The sequence below is a fragment of the Falco punctatus genome (assembly GCF_963210335.1).
Source record: "Falco punctatus genome assembly, chromosome: 2".
Lineage (NCBI taxonomy): Eukaryota > Metazoa > Chordata > Aves > Falconiformes > Falconidae > Falco > Falco punctatus.
In genome coordinates this window covers 23,386,921-23,408,198 of record NC_137581.1, presented here as the reverse complement: position 1 = coordinate 23,408,198, position 21,278 = coordinate 23,386,921, and the positions used below count along the sequence as shown (strand labels likewise).

Genomic DNA, 21,278 nt, shown 5'->3' with positions numbered 1-21,278 from the left:
TAGCATACTGGAATAGTTCAGGGCAAGTCATAATGTTTGGAAAGGATGAACATGGAAGGGGAGCACTATCCATTTATCTGCGTGTAGATAATCATATTGCACGTAGATAATAGCAAGAAAAGCAGTGTGCAGCTGTCAAACGCTTTCTTTTTCTATAGAGCAATATACCCTACTGTTTTCAAAGATGTTTACCAGGATGACGAGGCATTCAGGACACTAGGGATCTCCCCTAAAGAATGCACTTTCCCTTGAAGTATCCCCCTCAATAAGGACACAGAGCATCCTACAAAACAGAAAACAACTCAGTCCTCACTCTGGCAACTGAGCAGTGCATCTGGGCCCCAACCCAGCCTAATGTGTGGAGGCCACTGGGAAATCTTCCAGCCACCCTGCATCTCATCAGTAACTTCTCAGCACTGTTAATAGTGCCCTTGGTCTATAGTTGCTCCTGCACTGGAGACAGAGGTTGAGGAGTAGCAAAGGAGAATTACTGCTCTCTAAGAGTCATGAGCATGTCTGAGGTGAAATGGGCTGGTGATGTCCCGTCTGCTTTTGGTGGGCAAGTGTTGACACTGCACTGGAAAGCAGTAGGGACCAGTGACAGTGAGAGCAGAGGGGTGAGTAAGACACACAGAGGAGGAACCTGCACCACTTTCACCAGGATTTCTTGTTTGGCATTCCTTGCTAAGCTCCTAAATAAATAAACAAACTACAATATATGATGTAAAATGTATCCAGCTCCTACCATTTGTAGAAGATTTCTTCCTAGCCACAGTAACCCTCATACTGGGGAAGGTGCTTTGGATGAGTGCCCAGCTGGCTGCAGACTTGCCACCAAAGGCAGCAGGGCCAGCATTTCAACCTCTAACTGATCCTTTTTGACCTAGAGCAGGAACACTTGGACCATAGCTCCTTAAAATCATAGAATCACGTCCACAGCCAAAGCTTGTGGAGCATGCTGGCAGTGAGCCAGCACATGTTCTCCACCTCCACCCTCACAGAGCATGTTTCACAATCTGTACATGCTCCCTGCTACTATTTTCCCCGTTTCCTGCCTCAAATCGACTCAGTATTTCCCCGGACACATGGCTATGCCAGCCCTGTGCTACCAATCGCATGGTGCTGGACACTGAGGTGTGAAGCAGACAAGACCCATGTCATTCAGATTTTTTTGAGAACTTTCAAGTGGAAAACAGTTCCTATACATTCTTTACAATTCCAGGAATTTCCAGAGTTCCTGTTCTAAAGTTAGTGTTGTCACCATCACCTCCTGAAAGATGTGAGTCAGACCAACGTGAATTTGTAATAACATTGGCCCGATGCTGCTTGGAATTAATTGCTGCACTAAAAAAAGGATAGATACTGAGAAAAATGTTGTGCCTGCCGTTAACTGTTCTCTAAAACAGTCACCGTCAGTGACAGGGTGGCTTCCTCTTGCGCCTAGTACTGGTGCAATTGCCAAACGCTACCTCAGTAAATAAAAGTGTGATTGAGGCTGTGAGTGGCTTTGCCAAGAGGAATGCTTAGAAAATTGAATGGGATGTTGCAGGAGGGAAAGATTGCAATGGCCTCTGGCATCACACAGGAGGGTTTGGGAGGAAGGAGCCGAGAAGGTGAGGAGACAGAGGATGAGCATCTTTCCAGCTGATGTGGGGATTGAGGCTCTTCCACTGGTATTTGTCACTGTACTACTTGAACTGCAAACGGCAGAAGTGTCTCCAGGATGGGGAAGATGATGTGTCTGGACAAGCTGGGTCTAAGGCTTTCATTTAGGACCATCTGTCATACAGAGGGTCAAGTCTGTCCTGTGAATACTTAGACAAATCCCTTACCTCAGCTCCTGTGCTCAGCTATAAATCACTGGGGTGACAACAAAACCTCTTTTCTTCTGAGGCCAGTAGTTTCATAGGCAGGACTTTAGCTTGGAGCTGGGTTGTAGTTTGATTTCAGTGAAATACATCAAGATGACATGAAGTACACTCTTACCCTGGAAACTTTTCCCCGTCGATAGTTATAAATATACCACACTATTGTGCTTGGCATGCTGTATGCTAATAGAGGTGAGGGCTCTGAAACTCATTAGGAAGGGGAGCGGGCTGCACAGCAGAGTGAGGACAGTGTGAAGCTAAGGTTGATAACCACGGCCTTGTCCAGAATAGGCCATGGGAGTTTTCTTATCTCACTTTGGCAGGAGGTGCTGCTAGCTTCCTGTGCGAAATCAGGAGCATATGCTGCTTTCCTCTTGTTGTTTGGCTTCCTCCGCTACACAAGACGGTTCCCAGCACTGTGATTATCTTTGCATCTTCAAACATGGCACACTCTGCTTCCTCAAGGGCTTGATGTATTCTTGAGAAGCAAGCTGGCTCCCCTCCCCCCAGCTGCTTCTCGAGGGCCCCCGCCGGTGACAGCTCCGCACATCCCCTTTTATAAAGCTCAACTTGCTTCTGATTGCATAAAACACCCCCAGCCCTTCCAAAGAAGCACACATTCCCCAGGGTACGGCTGGCGGGCAGGTCTGCTGGCAGAGCTCGCCCCGTGCTCTGCACCCAGGCAGGCAGCGCATCCTGCCGGCTCCCCGACCCCCCGTGCCAGCACAGCCATTCTCGCCTCCTGACCCCCGCACCCAGCTTCTCCCAAAACCCTCGGGAAAATTAATGGCTTCTGGTTTTACAAAGGAATAGCCAGTTTCTCAGGGTCATGACATAAAGGGCGAAGCGTGCCTGTGCAGGCGGGTGTGTGTGTGCGTGCACACAGGCAAGCACACACACCAGCATGCACGCAGGCACATGGAAAAAACTACTTAGGAGGTGAGAAACCCGATTGCTTCTCCCAGTGCTCAAGTGAGGCAGCAGAGTCTGATTACCTCGCTCTGAGGTTGCGTAATGTTTGTAGACATACATTTGCACACACCCTCCATTAGCATTTATTATATAGGACCTTTACACGTGCGTAGTCGCACCCACAAAGTAGGGACGTGGAAAGGTCTGCAGGGAAACAGGTGTAAGAAGTGCTTAGAAATGTGCTGGCAGATAACAGCTTGTTTATGAATCTCTGCGCACATTGTGTGCTTTTTCATTAACCTGGCGGTAACCCTGCTGTAAGCTTTCCTGAAGATGCAAAGCAATCAGGCTCATCCCGCAACAAAACATTTCAGGAATTCATGTGCTCCGGAGATATCTGGACTAAGACTCTGACATCCAAAATGCAGTGGGATTTCCCATGGGCAGTTCTTCCTACAAATAGGATACCCTTGCTATTTTACTGAGTGGATAGTTTGAAGTAACTTGTAAATTCTTTGCAAAGCAAAAAAATGCACAGCTGATGTTATCTGAGGACACATGCAATGAAACATCAATTGAATTAACAGGAAGATGCTTGTGTATTTTGGTCCCAGCCAGAGTAAATTTTTATATTTTCATTTTTCTCTCTTTCCAAGCATCTGTACTTAACAAACATTTGGTTTGATGACTACATCTAAGTTTTTTTCTTTTCTCTTACTGTTACAAAATGCCTGTTAGAAGCTGAGGTCAGGTTGGGAGGCAGGACCCTTGATTACTCCCATTTGTCCCTTCCCCATCTCTACCTGATGCTGCTGGCTTAAGTAGTGACTTCACGTGGCACTGCTGGCAGCAGCAAGGAGCAGGATGACTGAGTACTAACCCAAGTAACCAGCTCAGGAGGCTGGAGGTGGCTTGTGTGTTGTCCCTAAGCTGTGTTAGTGTATTTGAGGTTAAAGTGAGGGCATTTGGCAGCTGAGGAGAGAAAGCATCTGGTTCTGCATCCAAAAGGATGAGTCTGAGCCTTGTCCTAGACTTTGCCTGGCAGCCGCACTGCAACTGATTTGTAAATGTTTGCTGATCCAGCAGCCCGTGGAGCCAAAGTGATGTGTACCACAGTACTCGCATCTCCCGCTGTGTACCGTGGGCTGTAGGCTAACATATCCTCAGCTTGATTGTGTCTCCGTTTTTTATTAAAACCATGGACAATAGCTATTAACTGTATACAATTTTCTACATTAATTGCATTAACATTGTAATTGGCAGTTTGGAGACAGTACAATATGTAAAGTCAGTAGAATTTGCATGTGTGACTCCAGGGCTAATATTTCGTCTAGGGTTTTACAAGTGTTTTTCTTGTTGTTGTGATGTTATTGTAATTATGATGGTCGTTTGTATTATGTTGTTAATGAGTAATCAGCACCTCATTTTGCTAAGCATCAGCAAAGACATAGCACTGTCCTCATCCCTAAGACATTGCAACCTAAATATATAGTCTTTTCCAAGGAATTCTGAGGAAGAATATAGTAACAACTAAGTCTGGAGGCTCCAGAGCTGCAAGAAGGGAGATTAAAGATGTTTTTTCAGAGATGCACAAGCAGTTCCTGAATATGCATTATACCTTCTTTCTGTCCTTTACCAAAATATGTTTCTCTGTAAGGACTTTTATACTAAAGAGCACAAATTTTCAGCATAGAAATAAACAAACATATTCGTTCAGTGGGGAAAGGAAAAAAATAATTAAAATTACTTTTTTAGTATGGGGGAAATGAGATTCTGGGGTCTCTGTCTTCCTGTACAGAGATTGCCCAAATATCCAGTCACAGGGATGTGCCTTTGAGTCTGCCTGATTGTGTGCCTACAGTACTGGTATCGTTAAATAAGTTCTGATATATGCTATGGCATGGAAATGTTATCAGCTTACCAACATTACCATGTCTTCTGTGTTCTAGTCTTATTACAGAACCAGACTTCTTAAAGCATTAAAGGTGCAAAGTAAATGGCATCTACCTTTCTGAACAATTTTGAACCATTTTTTCCTACCTGAATGCATCATCTGTCTTACTGCAGCTGTCTTCCATCCACCCTAGCCTCAACAATCATCAATGGAAGCTGGCTTTGAAACCAGACTCTGGAAGAAATGGTTGTGTAGACAGGGCTGTTGCTCCTTGTCCTCTCTCTATGCATGAATGACCATGGCCTGCTCCTGTGTTTGGGCTTTTTCAGCTCACTGACCCTCTCAATGCACATTAAGAAACTTGGACAGACAATCATGTATCTGTGCTAATGATTACAGCCCGAGTTAGTTTACATATCTTCATTTCTTTAAGCTGTAATATCTGCTAAGATGCTGGCCAGTTTGACGTATAACTGCACAATTAAACATGTAAAGTTAGCGTACTATTGATATTATAAACAACACAAAGTTTAAGCAAACTGCACAGTTAGCTGGAGGGAAATGAACCTCATTCTTTGGTCAGGATTGCATCACATGCCGTTATCCAGTCACTGGGCTTTAAAGGTCCTTTCTCTAAACAACTGATATACATGTCAGAACTATTTGATTACAGATACTACAGTCATTATCTTTCAAATCCATGGAAGATCAAAGGAACATACCGTATTTGAAAGAGCTTGACCCTGCTGAAGGTTTGAGCTCTACTGATGAAGCTGGAATTGAACAAGCAGCAACTAATTTTTGGATGAAAAGCAAAACTAGATAACCTCAAAGTAGAACAGGGACAGACAGCATTTAAGAAGCATTCCAATGTGTTTATTTCCATGTGTACCAAATTAGGCTTTGGGAAACAAATTAGCTCTACCATGACCACACCTGAATGTTCTGATTACAAGCCAATTTGTTGCATAAGGCAAAAGCATTTTTTTCCCTGAGATTTCCATTCATTAACATGACTTTGATTTTTTTTTCAGATTAAACGAACATTTAAATCCCTTTGGCAATTGGGTATAGTTTTGTTTAACTTTGTTTTGCTAATTTACAGGATTATGGTTATTTTTGCTGTGTGTCTTGTTATTGAACCTCAGTATTGATATCTTGCCATTTAGTAAACTGAACTAAAGAAAACATTCAGAAATGAGAACTTGCATCATTTTTCATGATAACAGAAAGAACCTGGACACAGTGAAACAGCATCCAATCCATTATGGAATGGATCTTGAACCAAATATAACTTGTCTTGAATTTAAGCTGAAAATAGTATGAACTCATGTTTGAAGCCAAGCCTGAGCCATGACAGTGGCTGAAAACAGGAGCACTGGAAATGGGATATTGGTCTAGGCTCAGCCTGTAAATTCTGACCTCCCAGTCCACGGTGGGCTAAAGATTAACGCCGACTTCAGAAAGCTAATATTCAAAGAGGGGCTGTGGAAGTTGATCCAATCATCAGGCTCAAAACCTCAAGATTTAACAAAAAGTAACTATACTTGCCTGGTCATCACAGCACCTGAATTTTCCCTGACTGATCACTGTTTCTAGAAGAATTGTTTTGTCTTGTGTGTTGAATGTTTCAGTCTGTCACCAAATCAATACAATTTTGATTTTTGTTGTCTTCAGGCATGGCTTTTGCTCTTATACTGAAGGATCTTTCATCCTGAAAGCTGGCAGCAACATAGGAAACAGGATCCAGAGCATCACTGAGCGAATGGCTGTAATAGAGGGCAAAAATAAGGTATGCTTCCTAGGAGCAGATAACCTTTCTGTGTGACATCATGTGTTGAAAAGGAACTGTAAGATGCCATCAAGGTAACAGTGAAGAAGACAGTGTTTTTATATTGTTTAGATTTGAAGAGCTGCATACATGCAAATCACTTTCATACTTGGTATTTATCTACGGAGATGTAGAGATGTACTTATTTCTGCATGCAGTCACATTAAGGTAAGTCACACGCCAGGACAGTGTATCACTGGGATTCCCTGTATCTGCTTTCTTAGAGCTCGTCTATAGTAACTTGGGTCACCTCAGGAGCACAGGGGCAGGGTTCCAGGCCATCTTTGTTTCACTTTGTGACATTGCACAATTTCCTGTTGTTTTTCCTATGAGAATTAAACAATTTACTCTCATTAGAGAGTTTATTCACAGATGTGGTCCTAGATTATTAGATGACCAGGTCTTTTCTTGCAATAAAAAATTTAAAGGGCCAAATGAATCTAGATTACAGAAGCAAAGTTTAAGAGAGATCTCAGTCAGAGACAGCAAGGTAGGATTCACCCCAGCGGCACTAACTGCCTAAGCGTTAAGTGTCTAGTCCAAGACAAGCATCCCTTTATGAGCCATGGGGAGATGCAGGCACTTCTAAAGGACGAGTAGGCCTGTAGTCTGAGTCTAACATGGCAGAGAAAGCCAAGGAGGTTAACTTGCCAAGGGCCATGGAGTTTTGTCCATCAGTTAAAACCTTCAGATCAAGATGTTTGACTAAAGGATGCCCTAGATCATCTGCACTGCCCTGGCTTAGACATGACACTGATTTAGTGTGGTTGGGTAGCCTGTGCTACGGAGGAGCTCAAGTGAAGATGCGCAGTAGCACTGTCACTGCATCTGGTTTCACAGGCTGGTTTCGTTTGTGGCAGTAGTGGCTGAGGAGGTTATAAATTTTAAAGCCTGCCTTATTCTAGGCCTGTTGTTTCTAAGGACACTGAAACACTTTTTGTAATTCTCAGGGCACTGGGGATACAGATCTCCTTTCCTTGATGGCTGCCTTCAGTCTTCTGCATATGGAAATGGGTATAAACTGTAATTATTCTCATGTTAGAGCCCTTTCACACACCGCAGAATAAATAGGGCTTTGTGTGCAGCCAAGAATCAGGCCTGGGACTGCATTTTCTCCTGCTGTTGTATTATGTAGAAAATACCACAGGTGTTCGTGGCACCATTCTAGTGCATGGGAACGGGCTGGATCCCAGCAAGGCATTTGCTCTATTTAGCTGGCCACCTCTATGTGCTTAAAGATCAAGGCAAAAATGGGAGCAAACAGCTTCCTAGGGGAGGCTATCGTAGGAAAGCACATGAAAAATGAGACATAAGGAGGGATTTGAAGGAGGAAAGGGAAATCATTTCAGGCACAGGAGGGGGAATGATGAAAAAAAGGTGATAAGAACCAGTTATTTTCCAGAAGGCATCTAGCCATGCTATGGGTGAAGTTCTACCTGCTCACAGGGTGCAAAAGGAGCTGCTTAAAAACCGGATCTTATTCCCCTTGTGTGCCATGCATTTTGGAGACAGTGGAAGAGGAGTGGCTGAAATGTCAAAGCAACTTCCAGTCAACAGCAAATAAATTCCTCCCTTGAGGAAGATGCTAATAATGGGTCCTTGCAGGAGAACTGCAGGTTTTGTTTGAAGTCTTTGGCAAGCAGCAGCCCTTTTTTAAAAATGTGCCCAGAAATGAACCAAGGAATGGTCTCTGCATGTGTTGTGTGGAAAGTTTTGCAGTGAAACTTAATGGTTCTCCTTCGTGTTCCTTGTCATCATGCTGTTTAGTTCAGTTAAGAAAGGTTTACCTTGCATTGTTTTATTCCTCCTGGTCCCTATGGGGAAGGGGAGGTTAGGGAAACAATCTCTTTACTCAGCTTTTTCACAACTATTCTAAGGTTTCTTAATTTCTGCTGCTCTTTCATAGCTTTTCAAGCACAGCTGGAGATTGCTATTGTAAGTAGAAAATGCTCTCTAAGCCTGGGTTCCTGGCCAAGCTGTGTTGTATGATTTGTGCAATCACAGCTGCTCTAGAGCATCCAGGATCATATTTTTTTTCCTGTGGGAGACTATAGCTTTTCACTCTGCAGTCCAAGAGTCATTCTTGGTCTCCCAGAGCAAACTCAAAGGGACACAGCTCAGACAAAACCCTTCCTCATCTGCTGGGATATTGTAAGACTGTTAATAGCACTGAGCTCCCTGAATGCAGCACGTCATCACAAGTGTCTGGCTCCGATGGACCGCTACCGTGAGCAGTTGTGCTGCTGCAGACAGCTATGGACAGCTCTCTGAGGCGCTTCCGCATCAATGGAGTCCTGCTATCTAAACAGAGTGTCTACCCCACTTCCACAGCCAAGCATAGCAGGCATGGTCAAAACAACCTCAAAGCTCAATGGAAACAACAAAGACGTAGGAGACAAAGCAGTAGGAAATGGATGAAGAAACTCAAAAAGTTGCACATTTGGGTTAGCATGAAAGGAGAAATGGGGGTGACCACAGGATGAGATTATTGTAATCAAGGGAAGAGGTGAACAAGGAATGGTCAAAAGGTTTCTTTTAGCAATGGAGGTAGCTGTTTTCACCTTGCTTAAAGACATCGTGCCAGTTCCACCCGTTTCCTGGATGTGCAACATCTGAGTCTCTCCAGTCTGGCTTTTCGCTGTGGTAGGTTGATTGGTTGTTTGTTTGTCTGTGGTTATCAAGGTAGCCGCAAGTATATTTTTAAAGCTAGAAAAACCTCGAACCCTGTGTCTGTGTGGCTAAAGTAATGCCGGAAGCCTGTGCTACATTATTCTTCTGGTGACAGAGAAACCGTGACAACAAGTGTTTAGTAACATTTCCGCTGAAGCCTCTTTAAATGGACATTGAGAAACTCAAGTGGTATAATGGAAGAACTTTGTAACATAAGCCATAATACTTAATCATAAGACAACTCTTGAAGTCATTTGATTCCCACACCCGAAGTTTTCATTCTCATTTTGTTGGACATTTCAGTGACTTCCTTCAAAGTTCTGGTATTCTTAGGCTTATCATGTAAACAGGTCACAGTCACTAGGTCACAGTCACTCTCCTGTCATTCAGCTGCTAAAAACCATCACTTCCGAGTGTTCCCAGCTAAAGCCAACTGCTAGGTATAACTCAGGGCCAATACTGATGATGATGATGATGATGATTATTCTTATTCTTAGCATAATCAGTGTCCATTAAAATGTCAATTTGTGAATTACCTGCAATGATCAGGTACAAAGAGGTGGTGTATTCATTGATATCAGTGCATACATATCAGGCAACTGTTCTCTCCTGTGTGTGCAGGCACACACTGGTTTATCAACAGCTTTGAAAGAAGGAGTCAGTACTCCTTGTACAGGGCTAGAAGGGACAGGGAGCTGTAGGAGAGGTGGACAAAGATCCTGGGCATGGAGAATGCACAAAAGAGCACTAAGATGGATGAGAGAGAGTAGGAAGCATTGGCCAAGAAGAAAAGATGATAAATCCAAGGGAAGGAGATAGTAGGCTGGAGGGCAATTGAGTACTGGGAAAAAATGAAGGGAGTGGGACAAAACCCCCTTGTTTTTGGGAAGTAACCTACTAGAGCCACATTCTTGAGAACCTGAAATGGAACAGGCAGCCCCTGACTGCCCTGTCCCTCTGCTGCTAGCAGATGTTGGGGTCCCACTGACAATAACAAGTACTGTGAAAGCTGGGTCTGTATCACAATGCATGCCTCCAGGAATTGTGCATGAAGAATAGTAATGCATGAAGTTGTGGTTTATCATTCATCTCTGTATGTGTATGTTTATGTATGTATGTATTTATGGCCTTGTTTTCCACTGTAAAAATACCTTACTGACACAAGTTTTTAGTGGCCCCTTCTCTTGTGAATGTCAAAGCCACTTGACTTCAGGAAGATGGAAAGTAATGTCCCTGTAACAGGATTCTGCAAGACCAAACCTGGGCTTGCCCTTGGCCATCTCTGGTTTGGCTGGCAGCAGTGCTGACATGTGCTGACTGTGGATTGTGTTAAAAACCATGCCTGTCCAACATAAAGGTGAAGTGCTAGATAGTCAGAAGAGTCAGTCCTTCCTGGACCTGACTGATAAGGTGTGACCATGCAAAACAGGAGGGGTCCGTCTCTCCTGCATCTTCTATGACCAAGACTTAAACCTCTAGCTCTCTTCCATGTCCCCTCATTACTGATGAGAGGAGGAAGCCTGTGTTGTGCCTATTCTCAGTCCCTACATGTGCCAGCTGTCTGGCCAGTACATCAGTGCTGATTGGCCATCTGGAACCCAAAGCAGAAGAGAGAGCTGTTTAGCTCACTACAGCAACGCTCATTTAGATCTTTCTCCTCTACCCAACAGCTGGTTTTCATGAAATGCGTGAGATCTTATGAGCTTTGAGTTGTCTGTCAATTCTGGTTGAAACTGGGCAATGGATTAAAAAATCACTGAGTGCACGGAGGAGGAGAGGATACTGGCAGACAGAGGGACAGATTGGTAGACAGATGGACAGACAGACAGACAGTGTCATCTTCCTAGGAAGCCAGGCTAAAGATAGCAGTGGGAGCAGAGCTTGCCTCTCTTCAGCATGTTGTAACTTCTCCTGGGGCCCTCCTGAGTGCTACTAGAATCGCTGTCAACACTTATAAGCAGATCGCTGGGAAGTGCCAGCTGAGCCGAGCCCTTGGTGAGATTAAAACCAGTGGAACTTGGCACCCGCCTCTGCCAAGCTGCGGCCCCCTCCAGCTCCTGGAATCGATCGCCTCCCTTGGTGCGCTAGGGAGGTGCGAATCGAGCACTGCCTCACCCTACCTACAGCCCTGGGGAGGAGGGCAGGGAGTGCCCGTGGCATGGCTCTCTGTGTGTGACCTCCTCACGGGCCAGCTGCACTCAGCCTCACGGCCTGTTTGAGGCGGACAACATGGGACGCAGAGGGAAACCGCAGCTCTGCTTGCTGCACAGCGGTGACTTGCCTGTCTGACCCCAAGGGGGAAGAGGGTGCTGTCCTGCACGTATTCGTGTCCTGCTACTGAAGATATTTTGGTGTTTCTTTGTGACGGTCCTGAAGGTGAAGCACGTTGTCCAGATGTTTTGCACTGATGCTCCTTGCCAATATGTGAGGCATGCATACCTTCGGCATAAGCAGGCCCATCAAATGGTGTGCTGCCAATATTTCAATATAGATCTTCCTAAATAATATTGCTTTAGCCAAAGATAAATTTAAGGGGGTGAGGATTTAAAAGTGTAACTAGGAGGGAATCAACAATATTTGGCAGATGTGCAATAACCTGCTTAATGTTGAGAGGGCGATATTTTGCTTTTTAAATGTATGGGCTCTTTTGAGAAGTTAGGACTGCAATCTCTGAATGAAACATGTTTATGCCAGCATCTGCAGAGGCCTTCTAGGAGTCAGGCAAGAGTCAAGTTGCCACCATTTTCCGAAAACCCTTCTTGCTTCTCTGCTGTCAGCTGGAGCAGTAAGGATCCTCTATCTAAGCTACTTTGAGACAAGAGATATTCAAGAAGATGCTCCAGGGGAAAAACTAGCCCACCCTGGCTCTAAGGATGATTGTGCTGGTTTCTTTGCACTCTTTTCCCCCCCTGGTCTTTTCCTCATCAGTTTCCACCACAAACGAATCTTTTTTGCTCTTCCATCTCTCAGAATTTCTGCTTTATGGCTCTTTTATTTGCTGGCAGAATCAGCAGCAGCATGGGATTTGCTTCCCTAGCCCCAGGCTTTCAGATAAGCCTGTAGAGTAGTGCTTCAGCTGAGCTGATGGGTGCAGAAAGGAGGAATAAAGGATCAAAGCTTTGGTGGTAAATGGGGTTTGTGGACAGTTGATGCTCAAGATGCCGAGCATGCCAGGAAGAATTTGCCCTGTTCTGTTGGATCATGGCAATTGGATTCAGACTTTCCATATCTAATCCAGTCTGCAAGTCTCTGTCGTGAAGCCAGACAATATGAGGCTGCAAGAACTTTTTCTCTTGCTCCTTTTTCAGTAACAGCTGTGTAGAGGAACCACGCAGCACAGACTGATCTCAAACAGCCATAATTTGCTCAATAAACAGCAACGTGCCAGGCTTGGTTTTGTACACACTGCATCTCTGGTGGGTTTTGGCTGGCATCCACAATGCAGCACACAGACTGCACCACTGGAGGGCTCACAAACTATTTAAAGAGATGTTATCTTATCCTTATGACTAATTTATAAGCTAAAAGATTTATGCAGAGACATGTTGTCTCTAAAATATTCTGTTCTGTTGCAAAGTCAGTCTTGCTTTATCCTAGATGCTATGGCTTTCTCTGCCTCAGTCAAGTAAACATACCAATGACTGCTTGCTGGCACTAAGGCCCGTGCCTTATCTCCCTTGCCCTCCAAAAGATGTTGGTTGCATGGAAGTTGCCTGTTGGAAGTGATCCTTGGCTTGCGCTAGAGGAGTATTTGGGACAGTGCAAGTTGGTCAAAAGGAAAACAATGCCGAAGAAAAGCTAACAGTTTAAATTGCTGGGTTTCAGTACCAAGGAATGTTCTCTAGGGCCATTTAACACACACAAAAAAGCACAATCTGTAAGCACTCTGCTCAGTAACCGCAGTCATACTGCATTAGTGTAACTGTATATATTGTAATAAAAGTAATACATCATAGGGGGCTGGAGCAGTAAAAGTCAGGATGAACAAATTTTCATTAAGAACTGATAGCTGATAAAGTCAGGACAAAATACAGTTTGATACTACTAAAACCTTTCCAAACCATTGGAGTAATTGCAGGAGGAATAACCGACATGCATTTTTCAGGCTCAGAAATGCTCTGGTTCTGGATATGGTAGGATAAAGACAGGTGTCCTGGAGTTAGAAAAGAGCTTCTTTCTCCTTCCCCGTGCTTTTTAGGTCACTGTTCCTACCTGGGCAAAGTTGCTATGAGGTCATACCCATTAACACAAAAAAGGGTAATTTTGTGGTAGACAGTCTGGGATGGCAGAAGCAGTGTTTAACCACCCACATTAGCCCTCTGGCAGATGTTACGGGACTTCCTTCTATTCTGAGTTAGTGTTGGTAAAACGGCTGCAGGAATCGCGGTTCTGGGCCCTGTGTCCACACTTTGCAAAATTATGTTTAAAAACTGGAAGGAATTCAAAGAGAATGACAAAATATAGACAGGGCTGGGCCCACGCTTTATAATTAGGAATTTGTAGAGGTCAGCCTACTGAATTTAGCAAAACAGCAACATGTTTTTTAAGGGCTGTAATTATCCATCCAGTATTACTGAGCCTCTTTCATCTCACAGAAGAGCCAAAAAAGGTAGGCTAGAACAATTCTGGCTAGAAATAAGGTGTATTTTGTTAGCAGACAGGTAGCTGACCACTGAGACAGCTTAACAGGGTAGAGGTGCTGTTAGCATCACCTGTAGTCTTGAATTTGCCATAGGATGGGTTTCTAAAAAGAATAAGCCAAAATGAAACAATTTGACTCCACTGTGTTTGGTTGAGTAGTAGGAAAAGTAATAGACTCTTTCTACAAAAGAATGTTCTGGGAAAACAGAAGATCTATATTATTTAGGGATTCAACAGGGAGTCTGGGGATAGCCACGAAGTCTCTGAGAAGGAAACATAGAAACAGTGCAAATGTTCAGCCAGTGTTTACGTAGAAATGTAGGTATCTGGTCCTTATTTTTTGCTGACTCATCCTCTTGTGCTTGTCTCTGGACTCCAGCAATCAGGCAGACTTAAAAGAATGTAGTAATTGCACAAAAAATTATTTTGAAGATTTTTAGAAAAGCCAAGTAATTTCAAACAATGGGATTCTGCAGCCGTACAATTTCCTTTTGTCGCTGTCTCAGCTTTGCCTGTAGCTCCAGCCAAAGCATGTTTTACAGAAGTAAAACAGAGACAGACAGAAAATTTTCTGCCAAGTTGTATCTGAGAGCATGTCCCACTGCTAAGCTCCGTGTGCATGCCCCGCGTCTCAGCTCCATATCAGAATGACACCTCAGTTGCTTCTGTATAACTTTCTTCTTTCACTTAGTACCCAAGTCATTAGACCATGGCTTTCCATCACCATGAAGATATAACTCTTATTACTATGATGCTTTTTATTTTTCTAATGGTACGTTGGGTGTTGTTTGTCTCTGGCCTTCCAACATCTCATCCTGCAAGTCATATCATTTAGCGAATGTTTTAGTGTGCTGAACCTCTTAAGGTGACGATAGAATACAATGTAAAGAAAACTGACATATTAATATTTAATAATAGGAATGTTACATCCAAGAGGAGGAAATAGTCCAAAAGAGGATGAGTGTCTCTTTTTCCCCTATCCTTTCTCACCTGATACATATGTGAGAAAACGAAAGAGAAATCAAATGCATTTAGTGCCAACAGGGATACTTTTTTCCCAGCATTATCCAAATGCCTGAGGCATGCCTCACCTATTCCCTTTGCAGTTCAGCTCTCCTGTAGGCTGCCTGTCTCCTCAGGTGGTAAGCTTCATGTTTTGTAGCTTATAATTACATCAGCAGCAAGAGGTAAATCAATCTGAACGGCGCTTTCAAAGATTTTTGGTTATGATGGCTCTGATAATGTCAGGGTCACCCAAGGAGCTTGTTTCCTGTTATTCTTCCACTCTTTCCAAAGCTGTATATGGTGACATCTTCTTTAAACAGCCCCAGTGGTGCTCATCACTGAGTGAACAGAGGGAGTGGATCACGGCACTGTCAGTGGTGACTTAGGAGAAAGAGAAGGGAAGCTTTAAATGAGTTCCTAAGCAAACCAGAGCTAACCCTCTTCTTTCTTTTGCAGACTGCTAGCACTCTCGTTGTAGCTGAAACCAAATCTTCTGGAATCTACAGCTGTGTGGCATCCAATAAAGTGGGAAAATCTGAAAGAAACATCAGCTTTATTGTAACAGGTAAGATCTAGTCCCCACTAGAGCCAAACATGTTTTCTGGTCCTGTGATTGTAACTGTTAGGCTGTTGTGGCTTTTTCATATACCACAGTTTGGCAATTGTTGTAATGTGTGCACATGTAAACTCATATCATGCTTTTGGGTGATCCTGGAAGGGATTTTCACAGCAGCTGGTCTGAATTTCTAAGGACACCAAACTGGTGAATGACTCATCTCTCCATCAAGTATCCAGCATGACACAAATTGCTCAGAAATATAGCAGCCTGTAATTCCCTCTTTTAAATCACGTAGTCTCTGCAGTCGTTCCGTACATGAAATTTTACTGTCTTTTCATACACCAGTAAGCCAATTCCATGTGTGACATTGACAGTGTCTGCAGTCGCATCCTGTGGCCAAACAGGAGGTCTCACCACATGGTGTCCAGAGCAGTGCCAGCACCTGCAGGCAGTATGGTGCCAGAGGAGAGATGTCTGGGGGTACGCGGGCAGCCCCTCACAGTTCTCGGGGGCTATGGCAACTTTTAGGTGGAAAAATATCAGGGTGCAAACTACAGAGTTCTGTTCCCTTTTCTGACAAAGGCAGCCTTGGATGTCATTTAGGGCATGACACCGAGACTTGCATTAGCTGCACATTTGAGTACGCTTCCAGTTATTTTTCCATTAATGGATGTGTTTATATGTTTTCAGGTTCAGAAACAAATCATTAAATGTTTGACTTCCAGAATTACTGAAAAAAACCCACAATGAGTTTTTGAGAATAACTACTGCATGATTTAGCAGTATAATGTCTCCACATGCCATTACAAAGGATTTGTTTTCTGGCAAAAGATTTTATTTTGGTTTTGTTTACAAAGCGGTAGTTCATAGAGCACTTTGGCTGATGAAAGATTTCAGGGTAGATCATTAAAGAAATGTAATTCATTCAGAAACATGAGAAAAGACAAAAATATTAAAATATTCTGATAATTTAATCCCAAAATCATAACCTTGATGCTAAAATGGAAAAATAATTTTAATGTATCCCTTTTAATTTTTGCTTCCTTATCTGTTTTTTTTTTCTTAATCTTTTGCTTATCATTCTGATGAATGATTTTAGTGAGACTCATTCTGTTACTATACTGAGAGATATCAAAAGATTATAGACACACATTCACTAGATTTGGTTAAAAAAAAAAAAGTTCTTTGAAAAATGTCCCCCCTCCACATTTTGTGAATGAAAATACGTGGGTTTTTTAAGTATTCTGACTAGCTGTAATAGAATCATAGAATCCTAGAACACCAGGTTGGAAGGGACTTCAAGGATCATCTGGTCCAACCTTTCTTGGCAAAAGCACAGTCTAGACAACATGGCCCAGCACCATGTCCAGCTGAATCTTAAAGGTGTCCAGTGTTGGGGAATCCACCATTTCCCTGGGGAAATTATTCCAATGGCTGATAGTTTTCATTGTGAAAAATGTTCCTTTTGTGTCCATTTGGAATCTTTCCAAGAGTAACTTATACCCATTACCCCTCATCTTTTCTATGTGACTCCTTGTAGAAAGGGATTCTCCACCTTCTTTGTATCCACCCTTTAAATACTGGAACATGATGATAAGGTGTCCCCTAAACCTTCCTCTCTCAAGGCTGAACAAACACTGTTCTCTCAGCCTTTCCTCATATGGCAGGTTCCCAGTCATTCGATCATCTTTGTGGCCCTTCTCTGGACCCTCTCCAGCCTGTCCACACCTTTTTTGTGTAGCGGGGATGGCATCAAGTTGGCTTTCTTTGCCACAGCTGCACATCGTTCACTCATACTGAGCTTGTTGTCCACCCGGACCCCCAGGTCCCTTTCCACAGAGCTGCTCCCCAGCCAAGTAGAGCCCAGCCTGTGCTGCAGTCCTGGATTATGTTTTCCCAGATGCAAGACCTTACACTTGTCCTTGTTGAACTTCATAAGGTTCTTGTTAGGCCACTCTTCCAACCTACCCAGGTCTTCCTGCAGGGTGGCTCTCCCTTCCAAAATGTCCATTTCCCCACCCAGTTTGGTATTGTGAGCAAATTTCATCAGAGTACACTTGATCCCATCATCCAGATCACTTGTGAAGATGTGACATGGTGTTGAGCCCAATATTGATCCCTGAAGGACCCCACTCGTGGCAGGTTGTGAGTGTGAAAAGGAGCTATTTACCACCCCCCTCTGTGTGGCCTGTCAGCCAGTTCCCCACCGACCACCTGGACCACTTGTCTAGGCTGTAATGCATCAGTTTCTCTAGGAAGAGGCTGTCGGAAACCACATCGAAAGCCTTGGAGAAACCCAGGTAGACAATGTCCACTACCTGCCCCACATCAAGTAGGCATGTTACTTTATTGTAGAAGGTGATGAGGTTTGTCAGGCACGATTTGCCCTTGATGAATCTGTGCTGGCTTTTCCCAATCATGTGCTTCATTTGACTTGTGATAGTCCTCAGGAGGATTTGTTCCATAACTTGCCCAGGGATTAAAGAAAGACTGATGGGCCTACAATTTCATAAAGTCTCCTTTAAGCTCCTCTTGTAGCTGGGGTGACATTAACCTTCTTCCAGTCTTCTGGGATGTCCCCTGATCTCCATGACTTCTCATAGATTATAGAGAGTGGCCTCTCCCCGATGTCAGCCAGCTCTCAACACCCTCAGATGGATATTGTCAGGGCCCATCAATCTATAGTGGTCAAGCTCCTGTAATGGCTTACATACCAACTCTTCCTTCACTGACGGTGGGTCTGTGTTTGCATCAAACTGGATTTTTGCTGCCAAGGCCTGGGGCCCTACAGTGCTGGTAGAGCCAGAGGTGAAGAAAGTGTTGAGAACCTCTGCCTTTTCAGCGTTGTTGGTGACTAATTCACCTCTCCTGCTTAACAGCAGGCCAATATTTTCCTTCTGTTTCTGCTTGTTGTTTACATACCTGAAGAACCTTTGTAGTTTCTGACATCTCTGACCATTTTTAATTTGAGCTGAGATATCACTTTTCTAACTGCATCTTTGCACACCCTGGCTATACCCTTGTAGTTCTCAATGGGTATTTGTCTGCTTCTCCATCTCTAGTATGCTTCTCTTTCAGTTTTGAGCAGACTCAGAAGCTTGCAGTTAAGCCAAGGGAGTCTCCTGGTCCACCTTCTTCCCTTACCTTTAACGAAGATGAACTGCTTTTGTGCTTCCAGGAGAAAGTTCTTGAAAAACTCCCAGCACTCACTAGCTCTTTATCCTCCACGGAAGCTTCCCACAGAATCCCTCCCAACTGAGCTCTGAGTGAAATTTGCTCTTCTAAAATCTGAAACTTTTGTCTTAATACTAACCTTCAGCACGCTCAGTAGGATCCAAGTTCCACAATATTGTGATCACTGGAGCCAAGGTTGTCACTGAGATGTTACAAAGTGCGTTTGTGGTTAGCAAGTCCAGCAGTGCCTCATTCCTGGTTGGCACATCTAACATTTGTGTGAGGGAGCAGCCCTCTGTGCATTCCAGGAACTTGATGGATGGCATGTGAGCTGCTGTATTGTTCTTTCAGCAAATACCTGGGTAGCTGAAGTCACCCATAAGAACCATGTTCTGTTGACCTGAAGCTTGCTTGACTGACCCAAAATCTGCTTCGTTGGCCTTAGCATCTTGGTTTGGAGGTCATAGAATCATGGAATCTTTTAAGCTGGAAAAGACCTGTAAGATTAAGTCCAACCATTAACCCAGCACTGCCAAGTCTACCACTAAACCATGTTGCTAATCACAACTGTATGTTTTTTAAACACCTCCAGGGATGATGATTCTACCACCTCCCTGGGCAGCCTGTTCCAATGCTTGGTCACCCTTTCTGTGAAGACATTTTTTTCCCTACACTATTTAAACCTCCCCGGCGCAACTTGAGCCCATTTCCTCTCGTCCTGTCCCTTTTTACCTGGGAGAAGGGACCGACCCACCTGTCTACCCCCTCCCTTCAGGCAGCTGCAGAGAGCGATAAGGTCTCCCCTCAGCCTCCTCCTCTCCAGGCTGAACACCCCCAGCTCCCCCAGCTGCTCCTCACAGGACTTGTGCCCCAGCCCCTTCCCCAGCCCCGCTGCCCTTCCCTGGACACGCTCCAGCCCCTCGACGTCCCTCCTGCAGCGAGGGGCCCAACACTGACCCCAGGGTTCGAGGTGCGGCCTCACCAGTGCCCAGTACAGGGGCGGTCACTGCCCTGGCCCTGCTGGCCACACTGTTTCTGACACGAGCCAGGACATTGCTGCTGGCCCCTTGGCCACCTGGGCACACGGGGGGCTCATGCCCAGCCGGCTGTCAGCCAGCACCCCCAGGCCCTTTCCCACCGGGCAGTTCCCAGCCCCCTGCCCCAGCCTGTAGCGCTGCCTGGGGCTGGTGTGACCCACGGGCAGGACCCGACAAGGTCAGTAGCAGATGCCTAATGTAAGTTTCCCTTCAAGACCTCTCTGGTCTTGACCCAGAGACATTAGATAGGGCTTCCACAATCACCATACTTCACTTCTATACAGGCAAGATTCTCCTTAATGCAGAGCACAACTCCTCATTCTTCTTTTCTGCTTGTCATTATGAAACATGCTATAGCCATCCATTGCAGTCCTCCAGTCATGAGTTGTCCCACCACATTTCAGTTATTCCTACAATACAATTTTCTGAGTGGGTGTGGAGCTCCAGTTCCCCCTCTTTGTTCCTCAGGCTGCATGCATATATGTATGCTTGAGGTGGCTGGTCTTTGATTCTCATCTTGGGAAGCAACTAAGGAACATTTTTCACTGCTCTGGTTGGCTTGGCTTATTCCCCAGTTGGCTGCAGTGGTGTGAGCATCGCCATTTTGGACCCCACCTCCTAAGTCTTTCAGTTTAAAGCCCACCTCACCAAGCTGGCCAGCCTGCTGCCAAATATTCCCTTGCCTCTTTTAGACAGGTGGATCCCATCCCTCCTTAATAAGATATAATCATTGAAGAATGTCCCATTGTCATAAAAAATCAAAACCATCATGATAGCATCAGTCATAAAACCCATCAAATAAAATTGATTTGTGTTACACATCTATTTTTGGCTGCACCCTTTCCTCTAACTGGTTAAGGGGAAGAAAAGAAACTTGGGCGCCAGTACTTTTCCTGTGCACCCCCAGGGCTTTGTAGTCTCCCTTGATTCTGCCCAGGTTCTGGCTTGTGGTGTCATTCATGTCCCCATGAAAGAGTAGCAATGGACAGTAGTCTGTGCTCTTGACAAGTTGTGGCACTTTCCCGGCAATAGCTAGGACCTTAGCTCCTGGAGGGTAGCATACCTCTCATGACTCCCTGTCAGGTCAGCAGGTGGATGCTTCAATGCCCCTCAACAGAGAGTCACCTACTACGAGCACTCATAGTTTCTTTTTGTGATGTCCACTGCATGCTGCTGGTACAGTTCCTCCTTGCCAACCTTGCTCGTGGGTGTCTACAGCTGTTAAAGCTTATCATATCTTAATACACTTCCACATTTAGAAAGTGCCAATTATCTATAAATACAGAAATTTGGGAACAAGCATGAGAAGTATAAACAGATAAGTGACACATAGGCAAGTTGTTTGTTAAAATACAGAAACAAGAAGAATATCTCTATGTTCTATTAATGGATGTGACAAGAACATTTGCCACCTTGGACTGCTGTCCCTGCTCTCAAATCAGTTATCTTACATTGTTTCTGTTTGGACAGAAAGCTAAACAGCACCACATAGTTCTCCATAAATCAACCTGCCAGTGGTGCTATATTCTCATCTTTATGTGGGGACTTCACATATAACTTTGAGCAGTCACTGAGAGTCACTCACTGAGGCTGTTGCTCTTTTAATGTACGAGATGCTGAATTTGGCCTTCTCTAACTCTTACTCAGTCTTCAAAATGCTGCATGGAAGATCCTGAAACCAAATGAA

At 44.4% G+C, this 21,278-nt stretch overlaps 1 protein-coding gene across 1 annotated transcript in view; it reads left to right on the top strand.

Annotated features, from left to right (window-relative positions):
* The window catches only part of FLT1 (fms related receptor tyrosine kinase 1), a 118,493-nt gene that overhangs the window by 48,369 nt on the left and 48,846 nt on the right, over window positions 1-21,278 (top strand). The window contains exons 11-12 of the mRNA XM_080376377.1: window positions 6,352-6,466; window positions 15,278-15,386. Coding sequence (XP_080232503.1) covers window positions 6,352-6,466; window positions 15,278-15,386 — 224 coding nt within the window. The remainder of the gene's footprint in view (window positions 1-6,351; window positions 6,467-15,277; window positions 15,387-21,278) is intronic.